Source organism: Plectropomus leopardus, chromosome 9 (assembly GCF_026936395.1).
Source record: "Plectropomus leopardus strain MGB_pleo_1.0 chromosome 9, ASM2693639v1, whole genome shotgun sequence".
In the NCBI taxonomy this organism is placed as follows: domain Eukaryota; kingdom Metazoa; phylum Chordata; class Actinopteri; order Perciformes; family Serranidae; genus Plectropomus; species Plectropomus leopardus.
The window spans coordinates 1,621,974-1,637,459 of NC_142184.1; the positions used below are offsets into that span (position 1 = coordinate 1,621,974).

Sequence of the window (15,486 nt, forward strand, 5' to 3'; positions counted from 1 at the left end):
CAAGGAGCGATGTGCTGCACCAGCTTCTAGCAGAGCTGCTATTTTCCGCCTGTAGTCCCTGGGCAGGTGGTGAAATAAAGAAATGCTTAAATGACAGAATTTGGTTAAATAAAATGCAAAACATCAGTTCATAAAATTTTACAAACATTATCCCACCGCACCTGATCAAGAAAAATCTCAAGTTTGTGCAAAATTACAGCTATAAAATTAGGATTTTATCGGGGCACAGTCGTTCCCACATCCTAAAACCAGTTTGCCCCCCCACCACCCCCCAACATTCACAAATATGTGCAAGACGAAAAAGATTAGATATGCATAATGCTACACAATCCAGTCTACAGGACTCGTTAAAACACAATGTGGAGCTGACTGTGTTTCCTCTGAGTGATGTTCTGAAACGTATCCTCGGGTGATAACATCCCAGTAACCATGGCGATGGATGTTCAAAACATTAGCAGCTTTATTTCTACTGCAGCCACCGCACTAGCACCAAAGTTTGAACCTCCATCAGCATGCTTCTGTTAACGTTTTCACCAGAGGAGAAGTCGCAGAACATCACTCAGAGGAAACACAGTCAGCTCCACATTGTCTTTTATCAACATTTCCAAGATATCGCTTACGTTCTGCACAAATCTGTGTTGGAAACCCGCCAACAGTCTGACCACTACGAAACAGACCAACACATTTACAGATAACACGCAGCACTGTTGTACAGGACTAATATGGAAGTGCAGAATTCAGACAAACAAACAAAAGACAGCGAGGGGAAGCCAAAATCTGTCCTCATCCTGCAAAAATGTTCTCACTGTGAAGTTTAACAGAAGAAGAACAAGAACACACACACACACACACACACACACACACACACACACAGAGAGAGAGAGAAAAGTGGTTTCATCAGCATTCAAGTCGGATTTGCTTCTTTCATTGGGCTCAGCTGGCTCTGGTACCCAGTGAAACCACCACACCACCACCACCAGGGGGCAGTAGAACCGAGCGCGTTTAAATGTGTGTGTCAAGCGTGTGTGTGCATATGCATGTGTGTGTGTGTGTGAGAGAGAGAGAGAGAGAGAGAGTGGGAGAGCGAGAGCCAAAAAGAGCAAAAGAAAGTATGCACGCCTGATTGTGCAGACAAATGTGTGTATTTGTGTTTGTGCCAACCTTGTTTGTATGCTTCTGTTTGCAGCCTCTGTGTGTGTGTGTGTGTGTGTGTGTGTGTGTGTGTGTGTGTGTGTGTGTGTGTGTGTGTGTTGTCCTGACAAAGGCTCCATCCAGCCATACTGCAGAGGGCTGCTTGTTCCCAGAGACCCTCAGAGCTCCAGGACGCCCAGTCTCTCCGCTGCCTGCAGCCCAGACACAGCAGCCCCGACACGGACGCAGAGCCTCGCCTCCCCCTCCTCCTCCTGCTGCTCCTCCTGCTGCTCCTGGAGCTCCCACACCTGTTTGGACTACTAATGGACGGGAAACACAGAGTCGAGTTTTAGAGTGGGAAACCTGGGAGTTTAAAGAGACAAGGCTGCGAAGAGAAGAGAAGAGAAGAGAAGAGAAGAGAAGAGAAGAGAAGGTGAAAACAGAGGACATCTTTATCTTGTCTGGACTACAATCTGGAGGACGTCTCAGCAAAAATCCGGCTTTTCTTCATCATTTAGAAACTTTCTGCAGCTTCGGTCGATGTCTCGTAAATAGCCGACAACTTTGGCGTAATTTTTTTTTTTTTGGGCATTGTTTAACAAATTACTGTCTTTTCCTCTGACTCCGCTCTGAACGAGACCTGCATCTTACTGAAAGGTTTCGGAGACTTTGCGGGTTGATTGTTTTTGGAAACACTGCTGGAATTCTGGAAGTTCTTATTCTGTTTTCACGTCCTTTAAGGCACAAAAATCTCCAGAATCATTCTGGTCGACCAAATTTGCAGGGAGTCTTTGGTGTTTGAAGTCTGCGTCATGGCCCCGTCTGTCGGCCTGTCGTTGTGTCTCTTCCTGCTGCTTCTGGTTACGGACGCAAAGAGTGTCGGGCAACACGACAGTCAGAGCGGCGCCCTCGACAAACCCTCCTCCCTCGTCAAACTGGAACCCCTCTGGATCACCAAGGAGCAGCTCAGGACCCGGGACGTCCCGAACCAGAGCGTCCCCGAGATGCTGGATCTAGATGCGGACCAGCACCGCCGCCTGGCCCGAGGCGCCGACGAGGAGGAGCAACAGTCCACCTTCAGCCAGTCCTTTGAGAACGACTCGGTGACAGCGCCGCAGGCCACCGAGTTCGCCAACGTGACCAAAGTGGGAGCAGGGGACGCCAGTCACCATGATGATGATGTCAATCATGGAAACGCGTCCAGCTCCGACCATGACGCCCCGGGACTCTTCAACCCCTTCTACCCGCTGGCGGACGGCTCGTACGCGGCCTACGCGGTCCTCTTCCTGGCCGGCCTGGTGCTGGCGGTGGGCGTGGTGGGAAACATGGCGGTCATGTGTGTCGTCTGGAACAACTACTACATGAGGTCCGCCTGGAACTACCTGCTGGCCAGCATGGCCTTCTGGGACTTCCTGGTCCTGGTGCTCTGCCTTCCTGTGGTGGTCCTCAACCAGCTCGCCCATAGGAGAATCCTGGGTGACATCACCTGTCGCATGGTGCCTTATATGGAGGTGGGTGGGGCTTAGATGGAGGTGGGATCTGGGGTTTCTTACCTGTCCTGGGAGAAGTCTTTGAGCCTGTTCACAGCTGGTGTTACCATGTTTCAGTGGACAGACGAGACACGTTCACACCTCGTCACACGTCTCCAGCTGACCTCGTGTCAGATTTGTTACCATAGACGTCACTTACGCTTTAAGGTCAAAGGGCCCGGCGTACAGTTATAACGCCCACACCATCGCCCGCTGCTGACTCGTCGTGTTAGCGATGTGTCCATACAGCCGGAGATATTGCCGTCGGCAGACTTCGACACGTCTCCTTCCACCCGCAAAAATACGGACGGTTACTCAACACTTCGTCCAACTTGTCGTAAAATGGCCACAATGTCACAAAAGCAGCGACCACGTCCTGTACGGATGACACAGTCCAGAGATACTCAACTTTCTCTCTAGAGTTTTAGGAAGTTTCTGGGATTTGAGGACGTTTCTCGATCTAGAATAACGTGTCCTGATGCGTCTCTGACAAAAGCTATGTCAGTAATACCGCAACAAGCCAAATCTGTCCCTCTAAAATTCTGATAATATCGCAAAATCCTAGAAACGTCCTAAATCTGAGAAAAGTCCTAAAATCAGAGAAAAGTCCTTAAATCCAAGAACTCTCCTAAACCCCTGGAAATCTCTTAATATTCCAAAAAATTCCTAAAATCCTGGAAACATCCTTAAATCCTGGAAACATCCTGATATCCTAGTAACATCCTAAAATTGAAACTTCCTAAAGTCCTAGAAATGTCCTAAAATCCTTGAAACACGTATGGGGCCGCTGTGGCCCCTGGCCTCCTGTCATTCAGAAAAAGTGGCCCCTGAGCAGAGCAGGCCGAGTACTGGATTAAGACTTAACCCGGGACCTGACTTGGACCTGGAGCAAATTAAACTCGGCCTAAAGTCTGCTCAGCCGTGTCAGTTTGTGGTGCGTTCAGCTTCTTCTTGTGCTGCTTTCAGACGTCTTTCACACGTATTTAACCCTTTGAATCCCGAGCACATTGGTTTGATTTTCTTTAAAAATTTGGGGAAAAAGAAAATGAGGAACTGGACAAAAACAACTTTGTTTTTTGTTGACGTGAAGCTCGAGATACAAACACGTCTTCGAATCGCTCCGTCGGGTCATCAGCCGTCGCTTATCGAGTGTAGTTTTTATTTTGTTTTTCTGAGAAATGTTGGAGGTTTTAAAACGAACACGCGGCCGTCACTGAGACCGAGAGGCCGTCGCCGTGGAGAGCGTTGCTGTGTCCGCTGGAACGTCCTGCTGCTGCTTTCAGGGTTTGACAGGAACAAATTTGGGGTGAAACTGTGTTTGTATGATTTGTAACCCTCGCCGTCTCTGGCGGCCATGTCGGACCTTCGGTCGGCAGAAGTGAGCGGACGTGATTCGTCTGTTTGCACTTTTTCTCAAACCGCTTTGTGTTTTTTTCTCTTTGGATCGGTGAGGCTAACAGTTTCCCCCCGCTCCCAGTCTTTGTGCTAAGCTAAGCTAAACACGTCGTGGACCTGATCTGACGACGGTGAACAAAAGTGACTGATTTCTGTCAAAAATGTCTCGTAATAAAATTATAAAATTATTTTTAAAAAGCTAGGGAAACATTTCTAATTACTATTATTATTATCATTATATACTTATTATCATTATATATTATTATTCTTATTATCATTATTTATTCTTATTATCATTATTTATTATTATTATTATTATTATTATTATTATTATTATTATTATTATTATTATCATTATTATTATTTTCATTATATATTATTATTATCATCATTACTACTGCTGTACTATGGTTCAGTCAGGTTATAGATTCACTGTTTAAAAAATAAAGATTACAGTTGACTTGAGGGATGTAAAAATAAAAACTCATGATTGATATTTTATTTTGTGATTTCAGGTGGGTTTATTACAGGAAAGTCCTTTTTGGAAATCACTGAGATTTCTTTATATAATCGAGAGTTTGTATTTGTATTTTTAATGGTTGATGTCTTCAGCAGGAAATGGGTTTGAGGCTGAAAGCTGCAGACAGGAAGTCAGATTATAACATGAGATCTGTTAGCTGTAAAATTAATATAAAACAAAACCAGTTTTCAGTTTAACCCTTTGACACCTGAGCAAACTGGCTTGATTTCTGTTAAAGGCACGAGAGGAGGAAGGCAATGAGCAGCTTCACAAGAAATGGCCAAAGAATCAGAAAGAAATGTATTAAAAATTAACAAGAAAATTACCTAAAAATAAGCAAAAAAAAAAAGAAAAGAAAAGAAAAGAAAAGTAGAAAATAAAAACAAGAAAATGACCTTAACCTTGTGTGTAGTAGTTGATGGCAGTTGGTAAAATTGTTTTTCATGTTTTTTAAAAAAAAAAAAAACACACAAAGTAAAAAAAAAAATCTTTTCAAAATATTTTTGCGGTACATTTTTGGTTATTTTATACCTTAATGAAAGACTTTATCATAATGGTAAGAAATTTTTTAAAAAAGAGGGTAATTGCTTAAGATATTTACATACAAAACCCCAAATCCCCAAATATTCAAAAACCTTTAACTTTAAAATTTGTGTCATATTAAATTCAAAAACATTAGAAATTGTAAAATGACAAAGACCATTTTTGTGGCGAGAGCTGATGGAGCTGAAGCTGAAAAAGGGACCCAACATGGCCGTCAGCCGTGCTCTCGGTTTCCTCGGGACGATGACTCTTTTCAACACATTTAAGGATGTTTTATTGTGTGAGTGTAGATGTTGTTTTGATCATATCATGTAATCACCCCTCCTCATTTTTTTCTATGAGTATTTCTTCACTTTTTTTTTTGCAAAAAGATTAAAAAAGTAAAAATGAAAAATAAAATAAGCTAAAAATACTTGCAAAATTACACTAATTCTCCTGAATAATTTTAAATATATAATTATGATATTTATTAACATATTTTAGTTTTAGAAACGTTTCCCTAGCTTTTTAAAAAAAAAAATTATTTTATTATAATTACATTGCCTTTTTTCCCCCCTCATGCTTTAAAAATAAATCAAACCGACTTTTTCAGGTTTCAGCGCTTCGACGCTTGTGAAACAGCATCTGAACGCAGCACAAGAAAACTGATGTCAATCCAGGTGTTAAAGAGTTCAATAAACTTTATAGACAGTTTGTATTTGGTAAATAAATATGAACATATAATGTCCTTATGGATCAGACTCTCACTTTTCGGCCACAGAGACTTTTTTACCAGGACATTTTTTACTGACATTAATACCAAATTAAACTTTACATGTGAAAAAAAATTGATATTTAATACGCAAATTCATAAAAACGTTTCTTCCCATTGACCAAACATTGACTTTAGCCGCCGTGTTTCTGCATCAATGACGTGGCGTCGGCGCCTCGTGTTGTAAAATGACGCTGCTCTCAGTGTTCACAGTTTGTTTGTCTGCTGCAGCTAATAGATGCAGAAACTAAAATAGGAAACTACTAAAAGTAAATGAGAGCTACTAGAAACAAAATACACAAATATTTAATTTTTTTACCATCAGTTGTTGACAATGTTTCCATGATTTCAGCCATTTCTGCGGCCCTGAAACATCACGCAAATGTGATACTCGGGTATCATCGAAATTTCCCAATTTTCCACTTTTGAGGGCTGATCATGTGCTCGTAACTGGTAAATCCCGTAAATACGTTATTTTCTGAGGAGTTATTTTCTGTCATAAATGCTGAAATTAGCTCTAAAGATCAAAGCTGTTTTCCGTACGAGGCTGTGAACACGTTTGTTTTTCTGCTGCTTTGTTGGACGTTCTGACATGACGGTCTGTGAATGCCTGGAGGACATTAGAGGAGCTGCAGGTTTTGGTACTTGAGCGTTGACCCCTGATTTGGATGCATGAACTGCATTGACAGGCGTCTTCCAGCACACTTCCAACATGTCCAACATCAGAGTTTTTCCCAAAATGTTGAATAATTTCTTTAAGCTTTGACAGTCTTCTCAGTTTAGTCAGTTTCTGATTCTGATTGATCAAACTGATGAAAACGCTCTCTGACCTTCACCGCGTCTTCTCCTCGTCCCCGCAGGCCGTGTCTCTGGGCATCACCTCCTTCACCCTGTGCGCTCTGGGCATCGATCGTTTCCACGCCGCCACGTCCTCGTCCCAGCCGAAGGCCCGGCGGGTGGAGCGCTGCCGCACGGTGCTGCTGAAGCTGCTGCTGGTGTGGCTCGCCGCCCTGCTGCTGTCCAGCCCCGAAATCTTCCTGTGGCAGCTGAGCCAGGCCGTGTCCCCGTCCACCGGCCGGCTGGTGGACTCCTGCACCATCACCCCGTCCTCCCCTCTGTCCCTCTACCTGCCCGACTCCCTCCACTCTCTGCTGCTCAGGTACCACCAGGTGAGAACAAACAAACACACACACACACACACACACACACACACAGACAAAAGCTGCTGTACTGCAGTGATGCTGATGCTGGCCAAATCTGGCCCCTGACAGGGTGTCGTGTGGCCCCCAACTGTTTTCTAATAATAATAATAATAATAGTAATAATAAAGTGATTGACTCTGAATTGTTTCTGTACTTTTAGTCTCCATAAGTGTCAGAGTGAATAAAACAGCATCAAAATAGGTCAAAAAAAGTGCCAGTCGAGGATCCCCCCCACACCCCGACAGAGGTCCTAGCTAAGACCCTAATGTCCTAAAATCCTAAAAAAGTCATAAAAATGTCCTAAAATCTGAGAAATGTTCTAAAGCCCTAAAAATGTCCGAAGATCCTAGAAATAACCTAAAATTCTAGAAATGTCCTAAAGTCTGAGAGGCGTTCTAAAATACTAAAAACACCCTAAATCCTAGCAATGCTCTAAAATCCTGGAAACATCCTAAAAATGTCCTAAAATCCGACAAATGTCATAAAATTCAGAAACATGTTTGACACCACTGGTCCTTTTACCAGTAACGTCTCTCTCTTCATTGGCTCCGTTTCTTTTGGCATCGAGTATTAAATCTGAATTTTGACTTAAAGGATTAAATGTACTCACAGTCGAAGGTTTCCGTCTGCTCTCTTCACTGCGTCCGAGCCGTCAGAATATCACAATCCTGCTGCGCTTTCTCCCTGAGGTAAAACATTTCAGTCACTGAGCGGCTTATAAAATAAAAGAATATATTTAATACTAAATCTCAAAATAGAGGGGAATCTCTTTAACAGAGGCAGCTCTAAAGTTACAAGAAAATTACTCGTTACATTAAATACATAACATGACGAAGCTGAACGGTGATTCTTTTTCTAAACCTCCGCCCACCGGCAGGGACGATAATTTGTCAGATATCATAGAAAGTATCGTATGAGGCTGCGTTGTACTATTACAAACAAAAAGAGTACCAAAAAGTATTACCGTAAAGTAATCAGATTACTTCTGTACTCTCTTTCAGGGTCGCATGTGGTGGTGTTTTGGCTGCTACTTCTGCCTCCCCATCCTCTTCACCGTCCTCTGCCAGATGGCCACCCGCAACGTCAACAGCGACTCAAGCTCCGCCCAAAAGCAGCGTAACCAAGACGACCGCTCGTCCAGTCAGAAGCGGCAGCAGCACCAGGCGGTGGAGCGGCAGCTGAACTGCACGCTGCTGGCGTTGGCGGTGGTTTACGGCCTCTGCGCCCTGCCCGAACACGTCTGCAACATCACGCTGGCCTACACGCACATCACCGTCTCCGAGGACACGGCCGCCATGCTGGCGCTGTTGCATCACTTCCTGTTGTTTTTCAAGTCGTCGGTGACGCCGGTGCTGCTGCTGTGTCTGTGTAAGGTACGCACGAGGGTTAAAGGTCGTGAGGCTCACTGGATTCGAGTCAGGACACTTTGTGAATACTTTTTTTCAGATTGGTGCACGGACCACATGACAGCACTGTCGGTCTTATTATGGGATGTCTTCGCGTTGTTGTGGTTTTCATATTAAAGTTGCATATCAGCTGCAGAGGGTCACACGTTACGAGAGATTTCACTGGATCCCCGACAAGTCTGTCTGCTCTCCAAACTGAGTTAGCAAGACTACGCGCCAGATAGTGGCCCCTACACCAGTTTTTTTACGCCCAAACACAATCCGTTTCCAACCATAGCCAAATGGTTTTTGTGTCTAGTTCGAACAACTCATTAACCACATGTTGCTGAAACGTGAGAAAAAACAACAGAAAAAACAAACGTAAAGTTTTAAGATATCCACCACATCAGGAAAACTTAACCTGCTTTACCTGGGGGCCACTTTTGCAAAATGACCGGAGGCCGGGGGCCAGTTGCAGCTGCCCCACACATGTTTCTAGGACTTTAGGACGTTTCTCTGACTTTAGGACATTTCTAGGATTTTAGGATATTTCTTGGATTTTAGAAATTCTTTTAGGATTTTAGCACGTTTGTGAGATTTTCAAAAACTAATTTCCTATCGGGGGCCAGATTTGGCTTGCATGCTGTGAGTTGAGTATCCCTGACGTAGTCTTTGTCAAAGATGCATTATCCTAGATCTACAAATGTCCTAAATCCTAGAAATGTCCTAAAATTGTAGAAAGTATATTAAATATCCCTGGACTATATCATCAATACAGGACGTGGTGGGTTTTTCAGAGACATTGTGGTAACATGCTATAACTTGCCAACTTAAGACAATTTGGACAGATTGTTTCGTGTCCATATTTTTGGACGATGTAAGGAGACGTGTTGAATTCTGATGACATTGACATCTCCAGCTGTACCGGCACAACCGCTGCCATGACGAGCCAGCTCCGATTTAAGGACATTTCTAGGATTTTAGGACATTAGGCGCTTAGCTCAGAGCTCTTGTCGCGGGGTGTGGGGGATCCTCTACTGGCACTTTTTTTGATCAACAAGCTCTATTTTGAAGCTGATTTATGCGCTCTGACACCTAATGTGTATTAGAAAATGGCTGGGATGCCACCTGGCACCTTATCGGAGGTCAGATTTGGCCCGCAGGCCTTAAGATGAGTATCACTAGATCGTGATCTATCCATGGATTGCAGAAATGTACAATGCTAACTTTTATTTTACTGATTGGGTTGCCAGGCTCGCTGTTTTCTTCAGCTTCAGTCTTTATGGTATTTGCCCAACACAGAAAATTTCAAATATGCAGAGTGGCAGAATCACACAGAATAATGTATTAACTGACAAACGCGGGAGAAATGCACACATTTTGTGCACTGACACATTGAATCTGGAGCCGGTGCAGATGCAGCTGTAGGTCTGCAGGAGTCATTAACGCTATTGTTGTTCTTCGATAAAGAGAAGCCATCAGAGACTGACAGCACTGACCTGCGTGTTTGTGTTTCAGGCGCTCGGTCAGGCCTTCATGGACTGCTGCTGCTGCTGCTGTCAGGAGTGTCAGCCAACCGCGGCTCAGGGCTCGCCAAGCTCCGCCCAGGTCAAACTGAAGGCAGCCAATGAGACGTCCATCTTCTTCGACAAGGCTAAAGAGACATCAGCCATCTTGTCCATCTCCAGCTAGAGCCATAGGTCCCTCTTTAACCACCATGTCCTCCGTCCATTCATCTTCTTTTCTACCCTTCGTCACTGTTTCTCTTCTCTTTAGTTAACTTCTCTTTTCTCCTCTCTCCAAAGCTTCTCTCCCAGAACAACGATCGCTTTTCTACCTGTCCTCTCGTCCTCTTCAGGAGTTTCCATTTGTATGATATCCCTCTATGGACACAGTGTTACCCCCTCCAGCTTCCTGTCTGTACAGGAAGTGATGTTTAATCTGTAGTGAGATTAGAAAAGTTGCTGTACTTGCACAACCAGCTGTTGTAAAAGCAGGAGCCTGTTTCAGGACTCTCCGAACGGACTCTTCTCTCCAACTTCCTGCTGTAATAATGTACGACGTGAAAATCCTGGACGTCCGAAGCTGATTTTTTATGGAAAAGTAGCGGGTGGATAAATCCTAGTTTAGTTAGGATCCTAGTTAGGATAATTAGCAGCAGTTTAAAACCCTCACAGGCGCTCAGTGGAGAACACGAAGAAGCTGCTTCTAAGCTCTAAAAATGAGGAGTGGAGTTTTTGGTTAATGTACACTTATTGAGTCAAACTAAAGATCCGCACACTGTACCAAAAGCAACCTTTCGATCAGAGATCTTCATCAGTGTGCCGATCTTTTGTTTGACTCTTGCCCTGGTTTGATTTTTTTGATCTTGCACCTGCAGAAGTCCTTTGGATGTGCGTGCCCTCCTACTTTGTTTAGTATACACTTATACCCTTTTTCCATCAAAATCTCCACTTCTTGAACCGCATCTCCTCAGGATTCTTGTAACCCTGATGCTATCTCACAAACCAGCCCGGGTTTTCAGTAGTTTTGAGTAAAACCCTTATAATCAAGGATATGTCATCAACAGAAGGCGTTCGTGCACAAAGAAAAGACCTAGTTTGTAGAGATAAAAGTGGAGTTAATTGCAAGTTAAATTTTAAATTAGATTGGCGCAGCTCTTCAGGTTATAGTAAAAGTAATTTCCACAGCTTCTATTCCTGTGAAGAATGAACAGCTTCATTTATGTTTCCAAAAGGTAAGGAAGTGGAGAAGTTGGGGCAGGAGTGAGATCTGAGGAGTATTTGAACAGGACTCAGACCGTCTCGGTACTGAGGCGGTCTCTTTGTACAGGAAGTTAAACTGTGTAGGAAGTTTTTAAGTGTATTAATATGTCTGTAGTGCAGTTCTTTCACTGTCAAATTCAAAATAAGTAGAACAAATGAAGAAACAGAAGACATGAATGTAGATTACTTTAAATGCTAGATGTATGACTAATTACATCTTTATATGAAGGGAAGTGAGATAGTCAGGTTTTTTTATGTCACAAGAATGTTTATGCCTTTGTAATGTTCAGTGTCACAATGTTCAGTTCATATAAATATTTGTCGGAGCCGACTGTGTCTTAGTGTCTCCTCAGCCCTCAGCCCGGACTGTCAGACCCGCGGCGTCTGAATCAACAGATAATGAATCAGCCAGTAGAGAATAGTCAGTCACTAATTTTGCTTTTATCAAGACGTTACTCTGAGAGAAAAAACAGTGTCTGTGGGTCATGACCTGCAGCTGCAAGTTCACCAAAAGTCAGAGATGTTTAGTGCAGCACATCTTTAACACTGAAATTCCAACTATCAATCAAATATGGACAAAAATAAATTATGAGACCTGGGTGTGCTCAACTACAGAAGCCAAGAACAGCCATGTTTGCATATATATAAGACTGTTATTTCAAGATCATGAGTTATTCATTTATTTATATTGAGAAAACAAGCTTTTTTATCTTGTGATAATGAGAAAATCAACCCGTACCAGACCAGCATACATAGATGACATCTGAAATAACTTATTAACAGACTCATTTGTTACGCAGATGATACTCTGATTTACTTTTAACGAAAAAAAAATTGTCCAGTAGACCCAATAAGCTGGTTATTAAAGCAACTAAATAAAGTAATGGCATTGTTTTTTCTGTTAGAGGTAACATTAAGAAATGTCCTTTTTTTAATTTAAGTAGAAAATAGGTTGAAATCAGGTTTGATCAGTTAAACCAGACACTAATTCTCGAGTTCTCCATAATCATCCCATAATCTAAAGAAAAAACAACTTTTGCTTTCTCCAGATAAATATTTCATTATGAAAAGTCTGTCTTTTGTTTTATCAAACATGTTTTCAGTTATTTTGTTTTATCAAAATAACTGAAATGACTGTTCTCAGCTTTTGAATTCAACGCTGAAATTCACTGTCCATCTGACCCACTGTTGTTTTCTGTGCTAACACAAAAATGGAGCATAAAAGCAGCTGATGTTTGGTGCCAAGATTATCTGCAAGTTTTATCTGCTAACGCCTAACATTTTAGATTCAAAACCATATTTTGGCAAAACTAAGACTACTGTTGAGTTTTAAAGTGCAATCACCTTTTGACTGTTGTCTAAAGTGAGGATATGGAATAAACATTAATTCAAACAAATTACATGTTTGAATTTCTCAAACTTGAACTTTGTTTTATTGGTTGAGCTGAAAAAAATAATTTGGTTATCTAGTCAATGCTAGACAAATATTAGCAGCACAGCCTGGACGCTAAAAAAAATAGCCATATTAGCCTCTTCATTAACCATATTTTGAGTAATCAAAACAGTAAAATAAACACGTAAAATAAGGTGAAAATTCATTATCCCATTATCCCAAATTTTGCAGGAGATTTTACCAAATCATTGTCATTAGAGGTTACTTTTGTCATCCTAAATAATAACAAAAAGGTAGACTGGTATTAAATTCTTACAGATGATTCCATAATAATGGCTGAAATAAACAGCACCATGACAGTGATCCTGTTTTTTATTCACGTCCCGACTTACAGAGGGTTAATATGTTTTGTGGCCAAGCCCTCACATGTTTTATATTGAAATAAAACGTGATAATTGTACAAAAGAATGTGACATACTACCAGCTCAAGTCCCTCTGGTGTCATGTTTGAGTTGACTGTAAATGTGAACAAAGTTGACAAGTGCCTCTCTACTCTTTGATAACGTTGTTATATAGAGATAGTCTACACAAATAACGTTTAGTGCCTCTCTTCTATTTTCTTTTTAAAGTGTCTCTGCAGGTTGTTTTTATCTTGTGAACGAAGCATAAACCAACCAATTCAATGTAGAGGTGGTAATTTATAAATAAATCTGTGTAATTTAAACCGTGGTTGTCTGGAAACCTTATTGATGCAATAATGATGTTATTGATCCAGCGGACACAGCTGATAATCAAAACATGTGGAGTCCCTCAGAGTTCAGTCCTGAGGCCACTATTATTCAATGCCAATATGCTTCATTTCTTTCGGACAAATTCTGCAACTGGGAGTGGCAGGATTTATTTCAAGTGCCCATGGTTCTGGAAGTAAAAGTTCAATTTACTTTTTACCACAGAAGGAGTTAAATGACACACAGCCAGAGCTCCTATGAATCGGTGGACATGAAACTGTCCTGGTATAATCATTAGAACAAAAGATTTCCAACATTGTTAAAAAAAACAAAACAAAAAACAAAGGTACAAGAAGCTTGTGGACATAAAAACTGATGGAGAGAAGCCAACTACGGCTCCCAAGGTGCACTTGGGCAAGAAGCATCCAATAGTGGAGCGCGAATTTCTGTCAGGTGTGCCGCTAACAGCAGGTGGAAGCTGAAGCAGCTGAAAGTTACAATCTGCGGCGTAAATCAGTTCAGCCAACACGCCGCTGCACTTTGTTTACAACTACAACAATGAGGAATTGTGAATGACTTCATTTCTACAGGATCATGGCTATTGTATTGTTTGGAGCCATGCGCCAAAATAACAGGAAAAAACTGTTTTAAATATAAAGAAAATTAAATGATACACTACATGAGAGTGCAGAAAAAAAACATTTCTGGAACCAGCAGCTCCTCTGCAGCTCCACGGTACAATTATTCTCCACAGCTATGCAGATGACACTCTGATTTACTTTTGACAAATAAGAAAAGGTCCAGCAGACTCATCAAAGCGATTATTAAAGCACATAAATAACTAAATGTCCTTCATTTAAAGATATGGGGGACAAAGTAACGTGTGCCAACAAGGAGAGAAGATCTCAAGTTACTGCTCGTCTTGAGTCGAGGCATAAAGAGACTACGACTGGAAAGTAAAACATTTTTGATACTTTATCAGATGCAAACAAGTTTTTATTTTTTGTTATGTTAAATTTTTGACCCTTTGCATGATTCTGTTCAAGCAGATCTAAAATAAGAACCATAATAGCTGAAGTATTTATTCTTTTTGCAGCAGATCTAACTTTATGTACGGTGTAAATGTAGTATTTCACCTGCATTTCCTCTGAAATTTCCCCATAACGGCCGCCAGAGACCGCTCTTAGCATAACCCTGTATATATATCCATCTAAAATAAAAACCATAATAGCTAAAACAATCTTTTTGCTGTAGAAAGCTCAGGTTACCATCTTCCCTTTCATCGTACTGTACAGTCCTAATGACGACATTGTGCTGTTACCTGCGCTGCAAAAACATGTGGTGGCACCAAAGGTATGAATGATGAACCCCTTACAACACCTTAGCACTAAAAAAGAGCATATCTCAAACACTAAATGATTGAAATAGTTCTAATAACTTATTGAGTCTTAAGAAATATTTAATTTATGTTTCTACTTTTGGATAAATATGTTTTGCTTTTGGAAAATCTGATTAAATAAAGTTGTTCAGTTTCATTTTTTGAATGACACAATTTCAATACTTAAACTTACTTTTTAAATATTATTATTATGGTTTATAAACTTACATAACCTTTTAGGGCAGGTTGTACAGATTTTAGATATACGAAACATTTGAAGATACTCGAGAAATGACATCACAATAAGCAAAAATACCAGTGTAGGCACTAGAGGACCATATCTGTTGCAGAGTTGAAAGGGTTAATCACAAGCAGCTGCACAGGGACTTTGTCCAAAAGACATACTAAAACCAGCAAAATTCAGATTTAAGTTAAAAAATAAAGGAGAAAAGGTTACAATCATGTTAATCACCAATTGAATGAACTCAGATTTTTGCTTCAGCAGCTACATCAACTCCAAAACACTAAATTAACCTTTTCTACAAAAAAACCCCAAACAAGACAAAACAAGAATAATTAGTTTCAGGTTCATAAAAGAATTCAGAGAAACTCGTTAAAACTCGTTTTTTTGTCTGTGATGTTTTAAATAAAGGAATCCTTCCTCCCTGCTCAGAGCAGCGAGGAGGATTTTCCCTCAGCAGAGCCGCTGCGCTGCATATCAATGACCTCAGTACTGTCCCGTCGCCATGGGATACCAGCCCAAATT

At 41.4% G+C, this 15,486-nt stretch overlaps 1 protein-coding gene across 1 annotated transcript; it reads left to right on the forward strand.

Annotated features, from left to right (window-relative positions):
- The first annotated feature begins 1,254 nt into the window (after positions 1-1,254).
- Positions 1,255-13,338, forward strand: gpr37l1b (G protein-coupled receptor 37 like 1b). Its single transcript, XM_042492683.2, has 4 exons — positions 1,255-2,642; positions 6,730-7,038; positions 8,073-8,444; positions 9,975-13,338. Exons 1-4 carry the CDS (start codon positions 1,944-1,946, stop codon positions 10,146-10,148), a joined length of 1,554 nt encoding a protein of 517 aa, XP_042348617.1. The 5' UTR covers positions 1,255-1,943; the 3' UTR covers positions 10,149-13,338.
- Positions 13,339-15,486: the final 2,148 nt, after the last annotated feature.

Bases quoted from the DNA above. Each gene is read 5' to 3' on its own strand.
- gpr37l1b (XM_042492683.2), top strand. From the start codon at position 1,944: ATGGCCCCGTCTGTCGGCCTGTCGTTGTGTCTCTTCCTGCTGCTTCTG. The intron at 2,643-6,729 runs GTGGGTGGGGCT...TCGTCCCCGCAG, and splicing joins GCATGGTGCCTTATATGGAG to GCCGTGTCTCTGGGCATCAC. The intron at 7,039-8,072 runs GTGAGAACAAAC...ACTCTCTTTCAG, and splicing joins TGCTGCTCAGGTACCACCAG to GGTCGCATGTGGTGGTGTTT.